Here is a 26,226-nt window from a genome sequence, read left to right as displayed (position 1 = left end):
GTTTCCCTTTTTCCTTCTAGGCAAACCAGTGACTATACAAGTCTCCTTGACATTTGGATGTTATGCTTTGGAATACCAAATCAAGTACATGCACCAATTGCTGGATATTTTATTTTACAGTATTGCTTTACTTTTTTACTTTCAAAGGTAGATCTATGTTGCATATGTCTTTTCTTATACACTTGGAAAAATATATATATATTTCTGAGGCTTGTGGATCTGCTTAGATCACATGCTGTGCATAGGCTGACATCTAGTGGTAGTCGCTGAAACTCAAAGGGACCGCGACTGAGCGTGTCAGTTATACTATCCCTAGTGTGACGTCTACTGTACCATGGTACTTCACGTGTCGAGGTGCCTCAGATATTTTTTTTCCCGCCATCGTGGTCAGTCGATATTTGCAGAGTTCTTTCTTCCTAACGCCTTTGATTAAACAAAGTTTAATTTTAGACTTTCAACAACTGCCCGTCGACTGCTGCACTACCAACTGCTCGGCGGCATTCGACGGATGGTTTCCTCGTCTACGGCGCTCGACTGTATTGACGAACGAGGACTGCAGCCTACACTGGGCTTCAGCCCTTCACAGTAGGGAGAGTGGCGGCGAATCACATACTTTGTACCCTTTTTAGAGAATGTCTCCTGCCCCCTTATCTTCCCTTTTGTCGCCACACTTCCCTTTCCATCAGCAATGGCAAATAAATTTTGCCCTTCCTGCAATAGGACATTTCCTTGGAAAGACATGCACAAGGTGTGCAATTACTGACTGCCAAGGAACCACCCTAAGACAAACTGCAAATCCTGCTGATTTTTCGTCCCAAAACTTAAAATGACCATAGGACCAATCTCTGGACCGCTCACGCCATGCAGGCTCCATAGAGGTGGCGGTGCAATCCAGCGAGGGCAGCACTGACATCCTTGGCAACACCAAAGGTGAGCGGGGTTCAATAGAACCCCATATGTGGGCCCCCAACTCCAATAAGCAGCGACCCTGTGACAGAGGCTTCACCGTCCCGCCACACTAAGCACACACCCCACGTCTGACCGTAGACCGTTGAGAGCCATGCAGTGTCAAAGAAGAAGTCCTCTAAGTCATCCCTGTCCTCTGGGCCATCGTACTCCTGTTCGCCACAGGACAGGCCTCCTAAACAGATGCAGAAAGCAGTTCAGATACTACCCCCAACAAAGCCTTTGTTTCACGTACCGAAGGGCTTTCGAAGGGCTTTCGCCGAAAGGCACTTCATCAGTTAACGGCTTGCAGTACAACCTTTCCCACATAACGTTCTCAGCAAACATTCAAACCCACACCATATCATAGTTTACCATATCATAGGAGCAGTTAACCCAGAGTATTAGGACTTGTTCACTAAAATGTACTGGCTCTGACGGGTGATTCTGTAACAATACTGCTCTTCTATATGCAGAGGCTACCCACAAGGCTCCTCTGAACGATGTCCATAAGTTCGTTATTGGTATGGCATCGTTTGTTATGCATTTACTTTTGAATAAATGTTAAAAGATTATCTACTAAAAATACTACAACTATTCACTGGAAACAAAAATACACTTAAAAGAATGACTCATTGATGTGTGCCCAAAAAATACATAGTAATTGCTATGCGCTATATTTATTTGAATTTATAAAGCGCACACCAGCCCGGGGGCATCGCAGCGTTGTTACAGTGAGCTTGCTTGGTTACAATTACATGGAATAGGAGAAAAACCATAACAGAAAAATCATAACATGTATTACTTAGTTATAGTGCTCGTAGTAGTTTGTGGACTAGGGAAGCAGTGCAGCAGTTAACACAGACAGTTATCGAGTGGTTGACGTAGGTCCTGGGGTTACAGGAGGACCAGGAAACTTTGCATGTAGGGCTAGTTGAAGAGCTTGGTTTTGAGTGTTTTCGGAAGGCTGTGATGGAGGTCTCATTCCTGAGAGCGGCGGGTTGGTTGTTCCAACTTTTGGGTGCTAGGAATGGAAAGCTCGCCCCCCAGCTTTGGCTCTGTTGACAGTGGGAACAAGAAGCTGGTCGGAGTGTTGCGCTCTCTTGGGTCTAATAGAGATGGCTCATTGATTTTTTTTTTCTTTCAGCCAGGTAAGGAGGGGCCGATATGGCGAGGCACCTATAAGTGATGGTCAAGGCTTTGAAAAGTATGCGCTCTTTGACAGGAAGCCAGTGGGCTTTGCGTCTGGCCTTAGGGATGCTTAATGCTGCTCTAAGGGCATTAGTTTGGTTGATTTGTATTTTTTGGAGATATTTGTTGTTGAGATACCTAGAAAAAGAGCGTTGCAATAGCCCAGCTTTGCCCCAATAGTGGCTCTAGCTATGGAGAGGTATGGTTTGACTGCATTTATGATCTTGCTGGCGAGTGCTGCCGATGAGGAGATGGCGCTGACTTGGCGAGTCATTGAGAGGGTGGAATCCAGGAAGAATCTGTGTATTGACTGCTTCAGAGGTTGTGATAGCGGTGTTCTCAATATTTCAAGATTCATATTGGCTGTCATCTTTATTGAGAGTTTCCTTAGGTCCTACTAGAAGGACCTCTGTTTTGTCTCCATTTAAACAGAGTCCATTAGCCGCCATCCAGGCTTGGATGAGAGCATATGTTTTGTTGTGTGTGGCCAAGTCGAGATCACAAGAGCCATAGAGGGGGATGAGAACTTGGGTTTCATCGGCGTAGTTGGTATATGCTATGCCGTTATTATCCAAGTCAATGAAAAGTGGTAGGGTAAATATGTTGTATAGTGTACGCAAGGTACAGGAGCCTTGTGGAACTCCACAGTGGATGGTGGGTGGGGTAGCACAGGCCTGATCAGAGAAGACTCTCATAAGTCTTCCTTCCAAAAAGGAGGTGATCCAAGAAGTGGCTCCCTGGGAGAAAAGGGCAGCATCCATGAGGTACCGGCAGAGTGTCTTGTGATCAACAAGATGAAAAGCTGCTGCCAGGTCAAAGAGCAGGAGCAGCGCCGGCTTGCTTTTGTCCATTTTTTCTCCTAACTGGTTTTTAAGGTCGAGTAGGGCCGACTCTGTTTTACGTGGCATGGGCGGAAGCCTGACTGTCTCTTGCCAAGGATATTGTTGGTTTCCAGAAAATGTTGAATTTGTACATAGGCAGCTTTGTCCAAGATTTTGAGTAGAAATGTCACAGTAGTTATGGGTCTGTAGTTGTTTGGAGAATCTGGATCCCCTCTCCCTCAGAGCAAGTGAGTCTTTAGTTATGAGGGCCACCCCTCCACCTTTACTAATTGTTCTGTCCTGGCGGAAGATGGAGTAGGCTGGTGGGAGGGATAGGCATACGGCTGGTCCTGATGCACCATGGAGCCAAGTTGTGGTGATGGCGAGTATGTCCAGATCCAGGTCAGTGAGGAGGTTGTGAATTTCAGTGGCATGAGCAGGGAGCGAACGAGCGTTGATAAGGGCACACTGGAGTGGGGTTGGTGATGGTGCTACTGCATTCCCCGAGTTGGGACAGGATGAGGGTCTTGTGTCCTTGCGGGAGTTAGCAACGGTAGTTGGCCTCTGTATGGGGGGGCAAGGGGGAGTGGTAGAGCTTCTTGCTTCCGAATGGTGTTGGGAGAAGTAAGTGGGTGGCGTGCTCCCTGTAGCTGGTTTCTTATTGTGGTAGGTCTGGGGCCACACAGAATGAGTTGGGGGCGCCCTGAATGTTGTTGTGAGCTTCCTAGGCTACCAGCTAACGGGTAGGAAGGGTTGTGAGTGTAGTCGGGCGTCAGGGCAGGAGGGAGGCAGAAGGAGGGTAGGAATGCTGTAGGGGGAATGTGTTCCAGATTGGGCTTTTCATCCCCCATGATGTGGGTAAGGCAGGATTTGGGTTGGCACAGTGGCAATGCAAATATAATATGGGCGTCAATTTAGCAGGCAAGGGCGCATGAGTACAGTACTATCTGTTTGGGCACCAGTTAGGTGGGCAGGGTTGCACAGATACAATACATACAAATTCTGTACTGCAATATGTTGCTATAGGATAGGAAGTAGGGTCTTGGGCGTAGCCAAACACGCAGCACTTAACACACCACACATAACTACAGTTAAATATGTTAACGTGCTAGCCATCTCTTCCAATTAATTATTTCCCTGTTTGGTAATATCCTGTTCTGTTTGGTAATTTCCACTGTTTATCATGTAATCCCAGAACTCGCAACTATAATCTGTTGCTTCGGGAGAAATGCATTTAATTTGTTTTTAATATGTCACAATGGTGAGTTAGCATAGAGGTGAGTATTATGCATCCAGCACTTATTATTTCAAAAGGTGTAAGAAAATAAAAACCTACTGCTCCCTTAAACCGCTCTGTTCCATGTCAGTTTATCCACGAATCACAAGCTCAAACTGTCAATGGCCCTCCTCCTGTCAATCATACTCTTGAACTGTTGTTCTTCAATACTCCATCCAACATCTTCAACAGGATCACCAATAAAGACAGAACACTCGGCAACCAAAGCCTCGGCCCAGAAATGCATTCAGGCCCACAAATGCCCAACAAAAGTGTTCAATGCTGTGACAAAATTACCCATTGCTCTTCAGGGGTACAGGGATGAGTAGTGGCTCAATCTCCTACTGCACCCCACACGAATACTAACACAGCAATGATCTCAGTCAAAAGGGTCAAATGGGCACACCATAAATGGTATACTTCCTTCCCATCTTAGAGTACCGCAGGCCGAGGGCAGGCTATGCTCTTCATAAGGGATGTGATTAGGTACAGAAGCATCCACACAACAATAGTACCATGATACCAAAATAGAGGAAATGTCAATCAAAGTTCAATAACTTAATTCAACTAATAATACACACAAGTAATAAAAACATTAATAACCTGCCTGTGTAATAAAAGGCATAGAACATGCATACATTGCATAAAAGGGGGCACCCTGGGGCCGTGGTCACAGACAATAATTGTGGCAATAATAATTGTGGCAGCAAAGTCAAGTTCAAGATTGTCTCTAAAGGCCCTGCAAGGCAGATCTGGTGGACAGGACCATTTCTAATTGTCGTTCTGTTCTCATAGTCTTCTAGACATTGGATTATGCTTAGGCAAGCCATGTTAGACAATACAGGGAAAGAAATCCATAATGAGCCTGTGCTAACGCACCTTGATATCCCAAAGCTGACACCATCTGTAGTGAGACTTCACTAATTGGTCGAAAGCTCTTACATCTGATACTCTGTGAAAGGACATTTGTAAAACTGAAGATAGATTCAAAAGCTTCGAGTCATCTATCAGAACAACCATCAAGTGGTCTCAGCAATTCTCCAGACCATTGTTTTCAGCCTGCCATGTCATTAGAAAAAGGGACATGCCAAACACAAATTGGGCTGTGTCTAATCCCAAAAGGGGATGCCGATTCTGAACTATTGTGGGACATCACTTTGATTCCTCCCTGGAAAAAAGAGGAGTGGATCTATCCCAGGCATCGACACGTGATGAAATTTAAGCAACCAGATGTCTGGCGGCTCCCCCTGGCCAGCAGATCTTCAAAGGGCACCACATATTCATTGTTTTTTCAATTGCACAATCCACAGTCTTAGTAAGGGTTTTTAGGGTTGAAGAGAAAGCTTTCCCGAGTGAGTCACGAGAAGCAGAGCTCTCCAGAAATTCTGTAAATGTTCCTCTCCAGTCATCCTCATGGGCCCGTCTCTAACACCACATAGTAACCAGGCATGATACAGCCTTTGACCCGGATTGCCACTGCATCTCTTCATCCTTTAGGAAAGATGGGACCGTTCTCTCTGCTGCACTGAAATGCACTAAGAATGCAGAGCCAACAACAATGTAACACCCACCGTCCTTGGCATCTATTGGGAGCATTGCTGCATGCCACAAGTTCCTTTTCTCTAACCTTCTTGGTCGCGCAGCAGTGTCCCTCTGTTTCTGTGATGCCAGTCTTGCACAGCTCTGCTCCAAATCCTATACATAGAGGCTTAAGGCAGCTATCGCTGACACTCTACCAGGTTGCTAGCTCACTTGTCAGTACCTCTAGCACAACGCTTCCCTGATGTGAGGCAGGTATGGTATCACAAGGAGGACACAAAAGATACAAATCACCATTTGTATTTACTTCAAAAGGGTTTTAGAAGAACTCCTGTCTTGCCCTAAAACTAAAGATGGGAGCACACTCTACCACCGCAGTAAATAAAAACTGTCCTAGTCCGTGGTTGGTCCAAAAGAAGAAGAATTACACTAATAAGCCTATTTCCTGCCCTCACTCTATTATAATTAATGTGAAACAGGGGTAATGTACTACAAAGGAAAAATCAGTGTGAAAAAACAGAAGGTATCGGGATAGCACAGTCGAGCAAAGGTGACTTCCTTGCCCACATTTTCAACACTGCACAAGGTGGCACACTTGAGCTTGAGACCACACTGGGGCTGATGAACACGGTTCTGCAGTTCACTTTTGGGCCTTTACATAGTTCAACAAATTGTCAATCAATGTTCACTTATCAGCTTTCTCTCATCCAAGTTCTCTTGGGCCCTTTTACAGTTCAACAAATATTCTTTTTGATTTACTGTTCAACATTCTGTCGGGCTAAAACCTCCTTCAAAAGATTCACCAAACGTTTCTTTCCTTGGTTCCCTTCACTTGGGCTCAGACCCCTTTCAAACATAATTTCTGGGTCTCCCTTGTTTGGGCTTGGGCCAGTTTGGTTCCTAAAAGGTTATTGCAGCTCAATTCCTCTAGGCTTCCCTCATTCGGGCTAGAGCCTAAACACAGTGCGCAGTCTTAGGAATGGGCGTACTTTCATTTTCTGCCGGACTGCTGTTACTTTATTTTACATTTGCTTCATTTCACAGGCTCCCCTTGGTAGTTTTTTATTCTCTTTGCTTTTCTCCAGCCACATGCTTTCTTTCTCAAATTCAATGCTCAGGTTCCTGCTCCAGCCACACACGCGCTCACTGGGATTTCCTCTCTTGCCATGAGACTCACCGGGTTAGCTCGGCTCTGGTGAGAAACCTCCCTGGAGCTATCTGGGTCGAGGTCAGGCTCTTCCCAACTGCCCCTCAGGTACCTGGGCTTCCCTTCATATTCCATGGGGAAACTAGTACTTTTTTGGACAGTCAGCAGGATATGATCTGACCTTTCTGGCTCTTGGAAGTGTAAAAGTCATGGCATCAATAGTAAGACGGACGCAAGTGACCACAGTTCAAGGGTGTTTATTTAACAAGGGTGTGATAAACGCCTATCTAATCCTTAATCTACAGATGGGAGCATGCTACGACCATCAAATAATAATGCAGTCCTAATGGAGTCTCGTCAAAATAAAAGGGCCTATACTAAAAAAAATATGATTGCCAATCCTTACCGCTAAATACAAATTGTGCAGGGTAGTGTTCATGAAAAAGAAAGAATTGTTCACAAAATATGTCAGGATGTTCAGGCTGTTGGCCTCCCTTCCCTGTGTTTTCAGCATGGGGCAATGCGGTTCACTCGAGCATAGCACACTCTTGGGCTTCTTCGGCACAAGGACACAGTTCCATTACCAGCATCCGGGCCTTCTGTGCCCATGTCTCTTCAGTTATAAAAGTCTCTTGATGCAGAGGGCCTGGTGTACCAAAACAGATGAAAAGTTACTTTCCTCTTACAAGCACTCAAGTTAGATGATTCACTCCTCACCCTGGATCCCTGTTAAGTTGTGTGTCCCGTGGACGATGCGTACCTGTTTCTCTAGGAGTCTTGCGTACTGGGGTAGCCAGGTCGTGGTAGGCGTAGGCAGAAAGCAGGCGATAAAGTCCACTTAGCGAAGTAATGTGGTGCAAAGAACCGACCCCGGATCCGTCCTGAGAACACAGGATTGAACAGGGGTCTGCTCCTGACGCCACAGATGACTCTTCCCTTATATTAACGTGGCGCCAGAACAGTGCAAGCACTGATAGGGAAGGTCATAGATGTTAGCTGGCAAACGGTAAGTAAAGATGTCCAAGTCAGCAATGCAGGTAAGTTGAATGTCCAAGGTAGCTAGGCAGGAAGGTGGTAAGGTGTTCTTCACAGCAGCAGGTAGGTGAGAACCAGGACCACAGGTACCCAAGCAGAAAGCAGGTAAGCACAGGCAAGACAGGAAGGGAAATAAGATAGAGGAGGGAACTGGAGAGGGAACCAAGGAACAGAGAGTGGGCAGGACTATTGGGCAAGGAACAGAGGAAGACAGGCAAGAGGGTAAGGAAGTAACATGACCCTGAACTAAGTGAGGCAAAGCACGGACCTAACCCCAGGACCAGGCACCAGACAGGAATCAAGGCAAAAGGGTTGTGGGTGAGCGCAGCGGAAGGAAACCAAACCGCGTTGAGACGCAGTGAGTAACGGGACTGGATTGCTAAAATAGTGATCCGGCATGAAAGCGAGGCTTGGAACGCAATGCGGAAGCGCATGCGCAAACGGGTCCTGCCGCGAGAATGAGGCTTGGACCACAAGCTCGTTCAACGTGGTTGCGCGGATGGCACCCGTGCCATGTACGGGTCTGGACAGAAGAACTCTGCCGAGAAAGTGAGCCCAGAAAGGTGCGCCTTTCCCACAACCTAAGGCAGGGATACAACTGCCATGAACGAGCCCGCCCCCATGGACCCCGCTGTCCTGCACAGATAGGTGTATTAACAATCCCCCTCTTCCGGGCTCAGATCCCCTTCTCCAATGTTCAGAGAATATCCCCTCTTGGGTGACTCACGGTTCACCCTGGATCCCCCTCAGCCGGACTCAGATCTTCTCTTACACAACCAGTCTCCCTCAGCCAGGGTTCAGACCAATTTCAGTTTGTATTAGCTACCGAAGACTTACGAATGTGCACAGGATTTAGCTTGACCTGCTGCAGGACCACTTCAATTTCAAATTTGTCACCTCTCAGTTGGATACCTAACAGAGACCTTCGAATGAGCACGTACGTGGTGCCGGACCACTCTGTATATGGTGTCTATCTTGGTTTCAAATGTTCAGTCACTCCTTGGATGTTCAATTGTATTTGCATCGCTCACCACATACGCTTCACACAGTTTCTTCAGATTGCTTCATACAAAGTTGCTGCCTGCATCCTTGTTTGTAGCACAGACCGATCTGCTATCAGTCTCTCTGGCTCACCGGTTGTGCTGACTTTACTGTTGCTGCTTTGTTGTAGGAGTCAAGGACAGTACCACGGCGGCAATCGCTCCCCCACACTTTGGCTATCAATACTGGGGAGCCCTGGGTACCTCCGACACACAAGGCACCTTTCTCAGCTTTAATTCCATGTCTTATGTTTCATATTCTCGAGAGCTCGTGAAGTATCGGTTTTCTTCCGAAAAGATCAAGGGCACTTCCCTCCTTGCAACCCTCTCTGGTCTTGCGCCTTTCTCCTCGTATTAAACTGCCATCTCAGAACTGCTACTTCCTCGTATGTTTTGCCTTGCAGCAAGTATGCTTTCATGCTCTGCCTTTCACCGTGTGGGGAAGTGTGATGGAAGATCTGTAATTGGCTGACTGTGTTTGACCCTTGTGTTGGGACATGTCAGGTTTACGGCTCAGGTGTTAGTCTCTCACATTGAGCTGTCAGTGAGAAAGTGTTTGTGTCGGAAACGGGGGAGGCGGGGCTGAGTTCCTAAGTATCCTACGTGGTAGGATGGGGAAAAGGTGTTACTGGGAAGGGGATACCGCATCTCACCATCTGGTATCCCACTCAACGAAGACCCCCCCTGCAGGTGATCCTCCTGCACTGGTCCACCCACAGAAACTATATCCAAATGCGATGGCTGTGTCCTGGCCACCTGGATGACAGATCCCTGGGGACCTGCGGGTGAGACACCTTCTGGTTTCTCACAGAAGGCACAGCTCCTCAGCCCTACTGCAGCCCTTCAACAACACAGGCAACACATCTTGGCCCTCAGCTACCTGCCAGACTCTCCAGGGTTCTTTAAGCACTCTCCCCTGCTCTTCAGCTCCTCTGGCCCACACTGCATCCCCAGCTCGCTGAAAGTGTGTCTCAGTGCTCCACCTTTTATACTGACAGGGAGTGTTAATTGGAGTCAGGTGGGAACAGTTGTCCTGCCATGCCTGACCTTGTGAATAGGACAAAATTGAACCTGCACATAGGGATCCTTAATGCATTGATTCCTATGGGTAATCTTTGTAGCTCTTGGTTTCTTCCTGCTAGTCCCAATTAATTTGAGAAAATGCACTGGGGAGGAATTGTGGGAGTTGTAGTGCTTTACAAAAAAATAATAAAGTTGCAGATTTTTGTCAGAGGAAGGGGGACAATGTTGTTGTTGTGAAATATAGGGTGGTGTTTGTTCTCTTTCGCCTGCCTTTGATGTGGGTACCTGTTTGAATTAGGGAGGGAGCAACGGTACAGAACTTTCAACAACCTACAAGGTGAGAAAAGTGTCGGCTATGGTTTTGTCAAAAAGGGACGGGGGACTACCGCATCTCTTCCAAGGGCATTCCTCCAACTGTCCCCAAGGATCCCCTGCGCAGTTGATCCACCCACACTGGCCCACCCCCAAGTACTGGTTCCAAAGGCGATGGCTGTGCCCTGGCCACCTGAACAAAGAATCCCCAGGGTCCATAAGTGAGAACACTTTCAGGTTTCTCACACTGATTAGAAAGAAAATGTTAAGGTACCTTGTTACAGATGACCTTGCAGACAGACTAGGCAAGTGAATGTGTTGGTATTTATTTGATTACAAGCAACATGTATATCGGGCAGACTAGGGTTATTCTGGCTGGGGCATCTCCGAGGCTCGCTCAACCTTCCCATCGCCATGCTGCAACTCTCCTGTTGGCTCCCACTATCCTAACCCAGGCGTCACCAACCCCACAATGTCTCCAGAAGCTGTTCTGTTGATCTGTAACCTCTACTGTTTGGTCATGCTTGCTGATACGGATAGGCTAAAGGCGGTGGCCTTCTCGAACTCCCTCTGTGACTGACCCTGTAACATACCTCCACCTATTACCCAAAGCCACCCTCCTTTATCCTCCCACTTTCTATTTGAGGTTTCTTCACAGCTAGTCCACAGTAGGTTGCTCTTATCCCTCCCTGTGTTCCATCTTAAAAGACTAGGGCTGTAAAGCTAGGAACCACCCGAGTAACAAGGATTAGTGTGTTTTATTTCTATCCATCCAAACTAGTGGGTTGTGGTAAGGTTACCAGCTTGACTTGTTACCCTGGGAGGTAGTATCTTAGGCTATATAATACCCATTTGACTGCCAAGCACCACCACCGGATAGTTCCTTTCTTGTGGGTGTGACTTCCTGCTGAAAGGATATTGTTTTTTGCTCTCCCCCGCCCCACCCCACCCACCACGCTATGAGGGAGGCATACGCCTGAAGGAGAAACTCTTGCGACAAATCTGGCACAATGAGAACTGAACTGTGGCAAAGTGCATCTTTTAATCATTCGAAGGCTTCCTGAGCTGACCTGTCCCAGAGAATAGGGTTTGGTTGGTGTTCTCCCAATGTATAGGTCACAGGTGCTGCTGCAGTCAACTGGTTGGGCAGAACCCTGCAATAGTCGCCTTCTAGTCCCAAAAAGGCCTCAATGTCCTTCGTTTGTGCTTTTGACTGATTCCACATTGGTCTTGTTTGGACGCAGGTGGCCATTTCTGGCCTGGAACGGCAGGTTACAGAAGTTTGTACCAGGTGACACTTAAATGTTAGGCTCGCTTTCCTCAAGTGAGTGCATTCAGCATAAAGGTGTTATAGATGTTCCACCAAGGTCTTGCTGTGAATGACAATGTCGTCAAGGTAGGTGTCTGAAAATTTTTGAGATAGTTCCAGACTCAATCCATGAGCCTTTGGAAACTCAATGTAGCACTGTGAAGCCTTAAGAGCAGGACTGTAAATTGGAATTGCCCATCTGCTATGGAGAAGGCAGTTTTTTCCTTGGCTTCAGGGTGGAGTGGGATCAGCCAATATCAATTTTTGAGGCTGAGAGTCATGATTAACTTAGTCTTACCCAGTGTTTCAACTAACTCATTAATCCGAGGCGTTAGGGTAAAACTCGGATACCTCATCAACCGGTGGAAATCGATACAAAATCTCCAGCCGTTGTTTTTTTTTTTGGGCACTAGTACAATATGCAAACATAATTCACTGTGGGGTCTTTCTATCCTTCCTAATGCCAGCATCTTATTCTTCTCTCACTATTTTGTTTTAAGTTTCAGATAAGTGATACGGCTTGTCGGATCATCTTCCTGGTGGTGTCATGATCTTATTGTACGACCCACGGTCTCTTCCTGGACTTTCCCAGGTTTTTCAGAAAAGACATCAGGGAAGGACTACGGGAGTCTTATGTGAGACGGGCTTGGTATCAAGAGACGCAGACTCAAAAGTAACAGTTTGAAACCCTTTATTATCAACCTTTGTGGGGTTGGTGTAATGCCTATCTGGCCCTAACTCTAAGGGGGTTGTTTCCCAACTGATGTTTCTAAGGGCTGTTGATGTCCGTAACTCCAAAACCAAAGTTCGGCTGTGTCCAAACCTTTATTTAACCAAATGTGATAGGGTGTCTTAAAGGAAAATGGTGATTCAAAATAAAATATACACCACAGCAGGTTTCAGGTAGCCTTACCATTCGGTGTAGTTCTACCAGTTCAAAATAGCTCGACTCAAAAGGGTTACCCTTGGACCCTTCCACGTAGGGATCTTGCAGCAAATCAATAAAGTTCACAAGGTCTCTGGGTCTCTTGGGGTTCCCTTTCCCAAGCTTTGATCCTTCTAGTTACAAACAAAAAGACAGTTTCTGTTGCGGAAGGGAACGGGTTCCCTTCCCCGAGTTTAGGCCCCTCTGGGTCGGAGGATTCACAGTTTGTTACGTTATAACTCAACTGAGGATTCACAGTTCCATTCAGGCCTCCCAGGGTTCCCTTCCCCAAGCGTAGGCCTTTTCTTACAAAGTTCACCAATGTCTCTGGTGGGGCCTCTTAGGAGTCCTTTCCCCAAGTCTAGGGACCTCTGGTCTCAAACAAAGTTCCTCTTGTCAGGATATACCTTTCACTGTACAGTTCTTTCATGGGGGTAGCATCAGAGACTTTTGAGAACACTGGGTTCTTTGCTCCTCCCAGGTAAGACCTCTCTGTCCTCTAACCCCTCTACTTTTTCCCTGCCACCTTTTCCTCTTCCAGGACTCTCACTCTGTCCTGCTTTACTTTGTTGTGCGGCCGCACACCTTCTTTTCCTGTTGTGCATACATGCACCTTATTTCTACCTTCAGTGCCTCTTACACACTTCTCTTTACTTTTCACTGTGCTGTCTTGCACCCTCTTTTTTTCTCACCGTGCTCTCTTGCACCCTCTGTTTCCTGTGGGTTGGTTGCACCCTTTTCTCTTGTTTGGGTTACTTTCACCCTCTTCATTGTCCATTTTCCTTCTCACTGTCTGTTTGCTGTCTCTCTCCTTATTTTCAGGTCACTTGCACCCCCTATTGGCTGCTTTCATGCTGCAAGAGCAATTGCTCTGTCTTTCTTTACTTCTGCACCTCTAGCGCACCTTTTCTGACATTCCGCTTTCTTTCTCTTGCGGCTTTCCAGCTTTCGCCTGCTTCGCTTTCCATTTACCTTTTTTCGCTGTGCTTTCTTTCCGCTTACACTCATTGTGCTCTTCCGTTCACAGCGCTTCGGGACACTACTGAGTTTCTCCCTGCTTCACAAAAATCAACTCTAGCACTGTGAGGAATTCGACCATCCACACAGGGAGAGTGCGCTTGCCTGGGCTTTTTGATTTTTTTAAATGTATTTAAAAGAATGAATGATGGGAGATGAACCTCTGGAAAACATGTGGGGCCAATCCTGTACATATTTTCCACGCTCATCGCACAGCGATCCCCTCCCCTTTTTATGTGTAACTGACAGATGTGGGTACTTCAAAAGCCTCTGGCCGTGGGCAGCCTGATGTAGCATTTCAAGGCCCCGTGGATTAGCATCTGCATTGTTGCACCTTGCTGGTGGCGGCAAATACTGAAGAATGTTAATTAGCAGGCCTCCGGGAAGGCCTGGGTGCAGGAAGTAACAATGGAGACCAGATACCAACACTTCTTTGTAATGCAGTGTGTCAACTTGGTACTAACACCCCTCCTTGGTATGACAGGGCAGTGCATGTCCTGTCTGGAACCACACCTTTCAGAGCAGGGAAGTATGTGAATTGTAGGAGACTAAAGTCTGCCTGCAACCCCCTATTTCAAAGGAGGCCCATCTTGTGAAGAAGCACCGCATAGGGCTCAGTTAATTAGGGAGACACTTCGATGTACAAGAGAGTCTCTGGACAAAGGACCAGGACATTGCCTGCTTAAACCCTCCTGAGCTTTGGCCCGTCCTCCTTGAAAGGACACAAGCCCTGCAAAGAAGCTAGAAGGAGTGCCACACAAGCATCATCCAGTGTCCATCTTTTTAAGGACAGTTAGAGACAGTTGAGTCCTCGAACAGCATCTGTTTGCACCGCTGACTGTTGTCACGCCGCAGTCACCAGAGCCGTCCGAGATGCCCCGACCAGTATTCCAGGTCCGCCAACCAGCACAGAGACAATTCTTGGCCCTGAGCCGCCGCACCAGACACCCTGCAGGCGTCAGTCCAGCCTCGCTTGCCAAATTGCCTGCCGCCTGGTACCCGCAGCTGTCTCCGCCACTAACTCTGTATCACGGGCTGCGAAGCGCCCTGGAACTGCCTCGACATGGTCGAGCACCAAGAACTTCTTCAGGTACATTGTGGCTCTGTCCCCCTGGTCCTTCTCCGAAGGCCCCTAGAGACTGTTACGACTGTTTGCCCCTTTTGGTGTTGAAACCAAATAACCTTGAACTGTAAGACTGACTACTTTACCAACTACCCTCCTGTCAGTTTCCAGTATCCCGAGTGCATCCGTTTCCTTTGTGAAAATGTCTGTCCTCTGTGTTCCTTTACAGTGTGGGTTGTAATTGTAGCGTGCTAGAACTGTCTGTTGTAGTAATAATAAAGTAGATATTTGTATACAACCTTGACTGGACAGTCCCTTTTATCATTGGGTAATACTTGTATTTTTGCTGTGTTGCAACTAACCAACGATCCACAACCACAAGCCTGCCGTTTCGTACATGTTACCAACATTGGACAAGGAGGTATTTATAATTTATTTGTATTCCAATCTGTTGTGATCCCTTCTGGTGTACTAGAGGATGAATGACAGGAGAAGGGGTCATGTAACAGATCCCTTCTGGTGTACTAGAGAATGACTGATAAGGGATGTGGTATTTGATTTCCTAGTGTTTGTGTGTGTGTGATGTCATCTATGGAATGTGTGTGTAGGCAGGATGTCTCTACCCCTGGTGTTCAATTAAGGATAGTTACCCGAGTGAGTGGTGGGGACTGGTGGGTGCTCTTACATGTACTTAATATTCTGTGACTTAATTAAAGGCATTGCCTATGAATTTAGCTTTGGCTCCAGTATCTCCCTGATTGTTTAAGGAGACTGTGACTGGTGGATAACCTGTGACGCGGGACCGAAGGGATTAGGGAGTGACCGTGTTTTTTTTGTTATTTCTTACTGCCGCAGAACTAAGATTTTGATGTATAAAGGTAATGTAACAAAGCAATGATGTTCCTACAATGCAATGTACACTTTATCATGTAGCATTCGGTCTAGTAAATTCCCAGACCCAGTAATTTAGCTCCGGGTTGTGATGGCTGAAAAAGCTGTTATTCCTCCCATTGAGAGGGGTGGGCGTTGCTGGCATTAATGATTAGGAATGTAGTTGTTGTGGCACAGTAAATCTCTCTGCCCGACACTGCTTTCCCAGTGTGCAGTAATGTGACGTAATTGCTGGTATTTTTGCAGAGTAGTTGAAAATAAGGGGGGGGCGTGACGCTTGTTGCCATGGTAACTGATACACCCATTCTGGGCCTTCCGCGAAGGCCTTCTTCCGTTATCCCCAAGGATTGGTCTCTGATCGTGCGCGCGAGTGGCCGCCGGAGGCGTGATAATAGACATAGAAGAAATGCCCCTTAGTGATAAGGCTTCCAGTTGCATCCCATTGGCTCCCTCTTGCTTTCCATTTCCGCCCAACCTCCCAGTGCCTCAGCCAATAGATGAGCAGCGTTCCGCCTGACGTCATGACAGCCGGCGGCCTCTGCTCTCTGTTGGGGGAGACGAGAGAGAGCCCTGAAGTCGGTGTAATGGAGCCGCAGAGCCCGCCCCTGGCTGCCGGCGACTCCAAAACACCGGGGCCCGCGGCTCCGCTTCAGCAGCGCAAGCTCGAGCAGAAGAAGCTCTCCGGGGTGGTCAAGAGCGTCCACCGGCGGCTGCGCAAGAAGTACCGGGAAGGTGATGGGCTCAGAGGGGGTGCCCGTCACCGGAGGCACAGGAGGGGGCTCAGAGGGGGTGCCCGTCACCGGAGGCACAGGAGGGGGCTCAGAGGGGGTGCCCGTCACCGGAGGCACAGGAGGGGGCTCAGAGGGGGTGCCCGTCACCGGAGGCACAGGAGGAGGTGTGGGGGTGCACCTGAGATCCTGGGGGTTTAACCCTGGTCCATTGTGGTCCAGTTGGAGAGTGTGGTTGTTCTCAGGGGAAGGCAGCAGAGACTGTGGGGAGGGCAGGGAAATGCTGCCACAGAAGAAGAGCTCTCCAGCTTCCCCACGCCGTGCCTGACAAGGGCACCCAGTTCCCTTCATTGCCAGTTGAATACTGGGATGTGGAGTTTTCTTTATTACCCCCTTTTAAGTTGGGGAAACCGCAAGTCCCAGTGAGGGAATACATAGGATGGGTGACGGTGTTGGCAGGTCAATGAGGGCTCATTGCAGAATTTTCCATATTCTGTTAACTTACACACGAGGAGGTAAGTCCTGTTGCGCACCTGTTACGTTGACAGCAGTCTGTTATTCGGATCCATGCGATTACTGCGCCGGCCGAAAATGCAGACTTTCACCCCAACTACTATTTACTGTACCCCACCCCATACATATATATATAGAAAACGGGGTCGCAATGTTATCCCCCACACATATATGCTGAGAAAAGGGAGTCGAAAGTCGGCATGTTTGCAGTAACTGTATGATCTCTGTTCTTCCGAGATGAGTTGAGGTAAGATCAACACCCACCAGGTGTTGATCGTCAGGCGTGCCTCATGCTTCGACAGGTTCTAGGCAATGTGGGGATCTGCTATGAAGTGTAAGTGTAAGCCATAGGATGCAGGCTTTCATGCTGATCGCCGGCAGCACCGCTGCCATAACACCAGGAGGCCGGTTATTAGTTATCTGGCGAGTTCTTGCTCGTGCGTAGGGCTGGCCTTATTTTTTTTTTTTTTTTTTTTATTATTACTTGTACATAATCAAAGAAAGAAAAAACATGATTTTTACAAGAGGTATCAGTTCTTAATTCCATAAGTTTCGAGAACCCACACAGGTGCAAAGCCGGGAGTCAGGCAAGGTTTTGAAGCGTTGATATGAGAACGAATCAGGGCGGGATTTTTACAGATTAAGAGGAGAGCGTCCACCGGAGCCAGGTTCGCCTGTTGTAGCCTCATGACATGCACCTGTGTTATCAGGTTGATGTCCAGCAGCAAGCGCTTCCGGTGTAGAGTTCTTGCTTTGGTTCGCAATTTTAAGAAAAGCCGCCTGCATTATTTTTGCCGTAGCCGTTGCCCAACGGGGTTTTTCACCGGAAATCAAACGGCACCACCATGTGTTTTCTTCAATCAGGATTGAATCGTGCCATAATGGAAGAAGGTAAACCATCCGTTCTCGGTGCAGCGAGGGGCAGTTTAGCAAAAGATGGCGAATTGACTCCATGGAGTCAGGGTCGTTACATAGCCTGCAGGTGGTTGTAGCAGTTAAAGATCTTATCCCCAAGATTTCTCTTGTGTGGAGCAGGTTAAGACGTGCTCGCAAAAATATTCCTCGCAAGTTTTTATCTGGGAATTTTGTACAGTATCCTATGGGCGACTTCAACTTGTTAAATGTTGGCGGAAGATGTCTTAAGCACTTCATAGCTACCGCTTTATCAATAGTGGAGATCCAGTCTTGGTTCTTTACTTTTTCATTTACCCTTTGGGGGTTCGAAATTAGATCAAGTTTGGAACATGACACTTCTTCCAGTATGTGTTCTTGTCTACTCACCCAGAGCAGAGCGGCTTTGGAGGACGAGGAGGAGAGCTCTTGGCCAATAAAGTTACAGATTGGAAGGCCATCTTTTATTAAGGTCTTTCTAAACAGGGCAAGGGAAGCCACCCTGACAGACGCACTTAACGAGAGCAGGCCCAGCTCTCTTCTAACTGCTTCGATGGGAATTGCATTTGGTAGGCCCAAAAGAGATTTCCAGATGTGTCCCTCTAGCCTACGCCATAGTTGGTGTGGGATTGTGAACATTGCGTCCATGCCATACGTTAATGCTGGCACTATTTTCCCTTTGTAGAAGGTAATGGCCGGGGATAATGAATATTTGCCAAATTTTCTGTCGATCGCTTTGAGTTGAGAGGTCAAAAGCTTGGTTTTTGTCCAGAGGTGAGCTTGCATTTTCTGTTCCTTGCTTGAACCGTCAATGATCACCCCCAGATATTTGAAGTGGGAAACCACCTCAATTCTGATGTTGTTTATTGACCACGGTGTGAGTTTTTTGTGAGGACGAGTGGCTTTTGAGAGGATCATAATTTTGGTTTTGGCCTGATTTATTAATAGGTTGTTAGCTGACATGTAGGCTGCAAGATTATCGAGCTGTCTTTGCAAGCCAATTGGCGTTTGGTCAAACAGAATCATGTCATCCGCATAGAGGAGTCGAGACAGGGCCGTGTTTCCAAGCTTTGGCGGAAAGGAACGCACGAGTCGTTCAGAATCTTTATAGTCCCCAAGAAATGCGACAGAGGGCTGGGGCCAGTGGGCAGCCTTGCTTAACCCCTCTGTTCGCACTGATTTCCCTAGAGAGAGTGCCTTGTCTGTTCAGCCTGACCTTGAGGGTGGTATTGGTATGCAAGGCCATTAGTGGATTTAAGACCGATTCTGGGCAGTTCCAGTTTTTTAACTTGTCCCATAGTTTCCTTCTGTCGACTTTATCAAAAGCCTGTGAAAGGTCAATGAAAGCAGCGTAAACGGGTTGTGACGTTTCTTTCGTTTTCGCTTTCAACAGGGATAGGATGAATATGTTCAGTGTCGTGCTCCCGTTCTTTTTAAAGCCCGTTTGGAGAGGGTCGCTGCAAGGGGCTGTTTTGACCCATTGTTGAAAGTGGCCTAGAAGGAGAGACGCAAAGATCTTGCCCATAATGTCCAGCAAAGCTATCGGGCGATAATTTCCCGGGGCGTCTCTAGTTCCCTGTTTATAGATGGGAATGATGATGGATGTACACCACGATAAGGGGATGTTTCTCGTTAATCTGCAATGGTTAAACAGGTTAGAGATGAAAATGGACCATTCATGATGATGTTTTTTTAGGTCTATGTTGGACAGCCCGTCCGGACCTGGCGCTCTGGACGGTTTTAGCCTTTTGATTGCAAGAGATATGTCTGATACGGCTGAGAGATCCACCCATGGGGAGTCTGACATGGTGATACACTGGGTTTTTGCTGCTGATGGACTCGAAAAGAGGTCAGTAAAGAAGATGACCCACGCTTGCTCCGGAACAGCGTTGATCATATTTGAAGAGGTTGTTGCTTGCGTGTGATTTATTAGGGACCAAAAATCTGCTGTCTTTTTAGTTGTAAGGACTCGGAGCATAAGTTCAGCGTCCCGCTGGTAGATGTCTGCCCGTCTGGCTCTTAGCCATGCTTTATACGTTCGAAATTCATTGGCCCACTTGTTCCATGCTTCGACAGTTTTGGCTGCTTTGGCTTGTCTTTTTTGCTTTCTCAATGCCGTTTTTTTGAGTGCTATTTGTTTGTCGAAGTGGTGAGTATGGATCTTATGGGTTTTTGGACCCACCGTCGAGGGGTGCTTATAAGGTAGAAGAAACGGAAGGTAGTTTGGTCTACCAAGAGGCTCCCAGGGTAACTCAGCGGCTTGATTAGTCACGTACTGAGAGGTGATTGCCCTTATGTTTGTGGCAGACAGACGCAGACGCGTTTGTTGTGGGTTGAGCTCCACCTCGGGGAGATAGTTGCCGTTCGAGAGTGCTTTGGAGGCCCAGGAAAGGGACAAAAGGTTGTGGTCGCTTAACGTTGTTTCCACCACTTGAAAGTCTTGGACTTCTGTGCACAGGGCTGCAGAGGCAAAGATGTAGTCCAAAGTGGCCGACCAGTGGCCTCTTTTCCATGTTGGGGGGGGAGGCTGGCCCTCTCTGATCTTGGCGACGTTATATAAGTTCCTAGAGGACATGAGTGTCATCCATAGTTCACCTCTTCGTTCTGCTTGCGTGGGTTCCGTGTCCTTCAAAGAGATCGCCTTCGGCTGGTCGCATTTTGCGTTAAGATCACCACAAATAATGATCCATGGCGTCTCCCATTCAATACAGATGTCATCGATTGTTTCCTCCATAGTTTGGCAAAAGAGAGATGGAGAAGTTCTCTGTGGATTCCAATAGGTGGTGATCAGCGCAAGGGGGGGCGACAAGGTTGGTTTAGAAGATGGTTTGGAAGAGACCAGCGGGGTGTTCCATGCCAACAGGACCGCCAGAACCCCGTAGGAGTTAGCAGTGGTTTTGAGAATTTTTAAATTTTGGTCCGATCTCACCGCTATTAGGAGACCTCCTGAGGGACGACCCAGAAGACCCTTTACCGCGGGTGATGTCACAATTTCATAGCCATCCAACGCAGGTTTGTCTAGCAGCCATGTTTCCTGGAGGCAAAGGATATCAAACTGTTGTAAGGCAATATTGTTTTGAGTCGTTAAATGAGCGTGTCCCCTTGTGTTCCAGGAGGCCAGCGTTAAAGGTTTTAAGTGTAGGGGGACGTCGGCTTCCTCTGATGATTGCTATTTTGCCTTGTTTGGAGCTAGGACTTTTTTGATCCAATGCCATGGTCCAGTTGGCTTTACAGTAGTTTTCGGTGGTGATAAGACAAAAGTTGAATGTCGGTGTTGAGACCTGTTGGCATGGCTGGCACTTTGAGGTGAACAGTGGCTCCGGGCGTATGCTGATCTGCCCGTGCGTTGTCTGTCCCGCTGGTACTGAGACAGGCGCCGGGTAGGTGTGGCTTGCCTGTGTTCATTGTGACCAAGGGACCTTTGGGGTGATGCGTCTGCCCAGGCCACTTTCGATGAGGTTCTGTGTTGGGAGGAGTAATCCCTAGAAGGGTCTGTGCGATGGTCGTGGACCTGGTCGGAAGTTGACTTTTTTCTTGATGGGGCGTTAAAGTGAGACCTTAGCTTGTCTCTGCGATCATGAAGGCGTCTAGATGGACTCTGGTCGTTGGTAGTTTTCTTCTTTGAGTGTGTCCCATGAGGGGTTGGTTTGTCGGCGTAGGTTTTTATTTCTGAGAGGAGGAACCCCATTGCCTTTAGGTCTTCACCAGCTTGTTTACAAATATCTTGTATTGCCGAGGTATAGATGTAAAGGTACGCCTTGGCCTTGTTGTCTCTATGGTATGGTTCGACCCGCTGGAAGTGGTCCGATTTCAAATGTTTTAAGGCGGATACTGACGATGATATCTTTAACACAGTTCTTCTATTGAGAATTATGTGTTTGTCTTTGCTTGAGATCTGCTCCATTTTGAATAGGGTTATGGTGCTGGTCGTCTTAACATTGGCCGTGGTCGTTTCCGTAGGTTTGAGGGAAGTAGATAACTTTGACGGCCTTGTGTTATCTTCCACGCTATTTTGAACGTGGTTAGTGTTCAATTTGATCAGAGCAGTTGCCGCAGTTGTGGGCAGATGGTGGGACTCGAGGTTCCTCCCAGTCGACTCTCCTGTTGAAGTGGATTGGACGACAGAGAGGACCTGTACGGTTGGCGACCGAGGAGAGATTTGTCCAGCGTCTTGGGTGGATGAGAATGTCGTGGGCAAATCGTCCACTTCTTGGACTGGGGTTGGAGATAGAAGGCTCAAATCAAAGGAGTCTTCAGGGATTTTCGGAGACTGAACCAGGGCTGTTATAATTTGAGATCGTGGCCTGGTCAGCACCAGAGTATCCTTTGAGATAGAGTGGCTGGAGGTTGTTAAACCGCCTACTGACAGGTGGTTGGAGGGATGGGTCGGCGGCGAGGAGTGGCGATCGCTTGGCACTAGTTTTAATGTCTTTTTACCTGGAAGTCTCCGTTGAGTCCGATCCGGGTTTTGAGCGGATAGGAGGTGAGAACTGGAAGTGGACGTTGAGGCCACTGACGTGAGCTTTGGTTTGCTCGAGAATATTGGAGCAAGGTCAATATGGAGGTTAGTTAGGGGCGTCTGTGTGGAGCTATCAGCCCAAGTCTTTTGAGGGGGGATCGTCACCCTTATTGCTGGTGAGTCTGGTTGCGGCGGGCTCAACGGTGCTGGATCTTTTGAAGAGTGAAATATGTCATGTTTCAAATCGATAGCAGTGATGTAGCCTTCGAGAAAGGTGAGTTTAGACTGGATAGAAGCTAAAATGGCCGTATTGTCTCTTGATGCATCTCCTAATGTTTCATATAGTTTGCAAAAGGGGGCCATTGCGATGGTTATAGCCGACATTATTGTCGTTAAATCTTTTCTACTGCCCGATGTGTCTTTATGAGGTGTGGAGGCAGGGTCCAAGGCTGATCTTTTATTTCTTGGGAAGTCTCTGGGTCCTAAAGATGCCAGATTCGCCAAGGAATGCCTGCGCCGTACTGATCTTCCTTCGAGTTCGACATCACTTGAGTATCTCTCTGTGACGGAGCTCGGGTGTTGGTCGCTTTCATCTTGTATAATAATACTGGGTGGGGGATCTGCCAGCAACGCCACGGGGGGGAAAATGGGTGGGTGCGAGTTGGTCTCCGATTGCGCAGACTTTACATTGTGGGAGGAATCGGACTTGGGTTGTAATAGGTCTAGAATGCCCAAGAGACCCTGCTTTGCCGGGCAATCTTTAAGTATTGAGTAAGAAAGTGAACTGGGTTCCGAGTTTCTAGAGGGGGACTTCTCAGTTTGGTTGTCTGGAGCGACGATAAGTGGAACAGAATGAGACCGCTCGGGGGACAACGTAGATGGTATCGGAAGATCTTGTAAGTTGCTTTTGGAAATTAAGGTTTGGCTCGGGTCTGGAGAGCAAATAGGTGGCTGGGGGCATTCAGTATCCACAATTTTTCTGGTTTTTAGGGCAGGTGCTGCTTCGTCAAATGCTTCTAAAATTTCCGCGTCTGACAGCTCAGAGTCGGTGGATAATTTTCTTTTCCCTTGGTTCTTGAAGAAATTTAACAGAGCAGATGACAAGAGAGGCGTAGGTAAAGAGAGTTTGGGTTCACCTCTCTTTTTCCGGAGCTGTGGTCGTGCCTCACTTGTTGGGTGCCTGGTAGATTTTGTTGATACAGACCTCAGGGCTTGATGTTTTTTTGTTTTTTTTGTTGGTGCCACCGGTTTATTGGGCAATTGTGTCACTGGCACAGGTTTCGTTCTTGTATTGGCTTGATTTTTGTAGGGTGGTCTTTTTTTAGGTTGGGGGAGCAGTTTTTTATGCGAAGCAGTGTCCGAGGAAATGAAGTCCTCGTCTGAGTCTGTGTCAGTTATTAGCTCTGAAAGAGAGTTCGTTAATGTGTCTTTAGATTTCTTTTGCGGCTGGAGTTGTTTATCTGGAGAAGGGATAAGAAAAGGAAACTCAGCCGTGAATATATTGTCTTGTAAAGTGCTGAGCTCAATATCGGCTGCTTGTGCGGGGTTGGCTGGGATCAGGGCCGGCGCCTTTCTGAGCGCCATTGGGTCCTGTGCGGAGGCTGAGTGCTTTTTTTCCGCCTTATCCGGTAAGTTCCTGGGATCGGCCATGGTTGTATGGATCATCGCCTCGATGGATATATTGGATGTGCGTGATGGAGGCTCGGAGCGAAGGTCAGGCACAGGTGACGGCTTGTTGGTCGGAGTCAAGTTGAGTGAGGTGTCTAATGGCGCCGCCAAGTTGTTCAGCTCCGCCATGCCGTCTGATACAGCAAAATCCGGCCAGACTGTATCAGATGAGCTAGCTAGCGCGAGCTCCCTCAGACCCACTGACCGGGACCCTCCGGTCCCTGCACAGAACGAGTCACTCGCCGAGGCGGTACGAGGGCGGGTCGCGTCAGAGGCTGGAGTCGTATAGCTGGCCGTTGCTGTGGCGTTGGCTTGTCCGCCTTTGTGCACTGTAGGGTGCCTATGGACGATCCGAGGCTCGGGCCTAGTGGGGGCCGGTGGCTGTAGCCCAGAAGTTGTAGCAGTTCCTTCAGATTGGCTCAACAGGGGAAGAGGGGAATCTTCACGAGGAGTCAAGGCAGGGGACAGCAGCGCAGCGGTCGTCGCCAGGGACCTCGACTGCTGTGAATGAGCTGAGGCCGGGGCGGCCGGTGGTGCGCATAAGTTCTTACGCACTTTGCTTCTAAGCCTGCGCTGGTCTGGATCTTCCTCCATGGTGAGGGGAAATGGGAAATGGGAAAAAGGGGGGGGGGGACGGATCACAATGAGGGTAGGAGTGAAGGAATGAAAGGTGGGAGTGTTTGGTGCGTAGAAATTAAAAAAGCAAAGAGGAAAGAGACAGTAGGAGGGTAGGGGGGGGGGTAGGAGTAGGGGAGTAGGGAAGTAGGGGGACCGGTGGGGAAAGGAAAGGTAAAGGAAGAGGGCGGCTGGTAGTTTGTAAACTTCGGGCACAGATTAGTAGCAGGAGTTACCTTGAGACTCCTAGACTCCTAGACCGGGCTCGACTCTGGAGCCTTGTCCTGGCGCGGACTGGAGCAGACTGGAACTCTGCCCGAACTCCGCGCTGGCCTTATTAAGTGTGGTGGCACGTACGTAGGGCTGGTTTTATTAAGTGTGGTGGCACGCATCGCATCACCACATGCATGCTTGTAGGCGTAGCTGTCGGCACGCGGTACCTGCTAATATAGTGGTACCGCGTATGAGAAACACTAGATCGCAGTGTGCTCTTCTATCCCTTCTTCTTTCCAATAAACATTCAAATAGCCCATACGTCTTTCTTGAGATTACTCATACACATAGTACTTGAAGTATACAGGAGGTCTGGCGGATCTCTTGGAGTGACAAAAGAGCCTCTTTTACCACTGGTTGTTTTAGCCCATTTGTGTCGCCTTGTCTGTCCAAGGTGGACTCTTTATTTGCAGATCTCCTGTTCAAACTAATGATAGTTCGCGGCCTTGGAGTAGGTGGGGAGGGCCTACACTGGCTGACCCTCGGTATTCAACGCAGATGATTTCTATTGTAGGTGTTTGAAATGGGACGAAATACGTACGATAGATGTCTTTCAGCTTGCTGTAATCATGCTTCTCTCCTGAGCTGTAGCTCTCATGGGGAATGGATTGAAAGTAAGTGTGAACTTGTTTTTAAGTCTGGTATTCCTGACAAGAACTTCATCAATGTCTGACAATTGGCACGCCCTTCTCCTCCTGATCTCATTACATTTTCTCCTTTGGTCCAAATAAGCTTAATTATCAAACAGTGGAGACAGCCAGTCAGGTGTTGTTGGTATGTGGTTCTTGGCACTCTTACCATCAGCACGAGTGCTGGCATCATACGGGTAGCTGAATGCAGAGTGGAGTGATACTGCCTTAGGAACTGATGGTCTGCCCTCTCCGGTCCAACTGATCCTCCACTGCAGTCCGCAGCGTCTTGCTCGGTGTTCTCTTAGACAGCTTGGTGTTTGCTTGCGGCCAGCACAGAGTTTTTCTCTGGTGTACACTTAACCTCTCCAAAACACTTTCACATCTGATCCCCGGAGGTCCGTTATCTGTCTTGAACGCTACAGGTAGGCCATGCATAGGGGAAATGTTCTCAAGTTTTAAGATGACAGCTTATGCTGTGGTGGAATCCACAATCTCTACTTTTGCTTTAGTAGGGCAATGTGTCAATCATTATCAAGCTGTATTTTCCATTGGGTAACGATCCAAAGCCTGCACTCGCCCCCTCCCACGGTCTCCACTCTCTCGGGGCATGGGATGAATCGAATCTGGACCGGAGGCTTGGTGAGTCCCTCCAACTGACATGGGATGCATCTTGATATGATTGCCTCAATTGAAGGCTCCAGCTCCAGGAACCAGACTTTGTCCTATTGACACCTTGATGTCCCTTTTAAACCAGGGGCACCACCTGTTGGTTAGCAAGGTTGGAATGACAATGCTAGAGCCCTTTTAGCAATACACCCTGTGATGGAAATAAAAGACCGTTCCCTCTCTGTTGTCACTGAACTGCCTCTGTTCTGTTGCAGTGCTCATTTAGAAAGTTTGGCCACCTCCCCTA

At 48.0% G+C, this 26,226-nt stretch overlaps 1 protein-coding gene across 3 annotated transcripts in view; it reads left to right on the top strand.

Moving 5' to 3' along the window:
- Positions 1-26,226, top strand: part of SAMTOR (S-adenosylmethionine sensor upstream of mTORC1) — a 128,863-nt gene that overhangs the window by 29,649 nt on the left and 72,988 nt on the right. Inside the window, exon 1 of one of the 3 annotated variants that reach the window (XM_069627905.1) lies at positions 16,059-16,266. The exons of 1 other annotated variant lie outside the window; for it this stretch is intronic. In XM_069627905.1, coding sequence (XP_069484006.1) covers positions 16,119-16,266 — 148 coding nt within the window. In that variant the 5' untranslated portion in view covers positions 16,059-16,118. Of the gene's footprint in view, positions 1-16,058; positions 16,267-16,432; positions 16,778-26,226 lie in introns of those variants that run through there. One more of the 3 variants, XM_069627906.1, reaches the window with a different exon arrangement.

The sequence above is a fragment of the Ambystoma mexicanum genome, chromosome 12 (assembly GCF_040938575.1).
Source record: "Ambystoma mexicanum isolate Mex_15411 chromosome 12, UKY_AmexF1_1, whole genome shotgun sequence".
In the NCBI taxonomy this organism is placed as follows: domain Eukaryota; kingdom Metazoa; phylum Chordata; class Amphibia; order Caudata; family Ambystomatidae; genus Ambystoma; species Ambystoma mexicanum.
The sequence above is the reverse complement of the archived record's forward strand: the minus strand, read 5'-3'. Positions and strand labels throughout refer to the sequence as shown.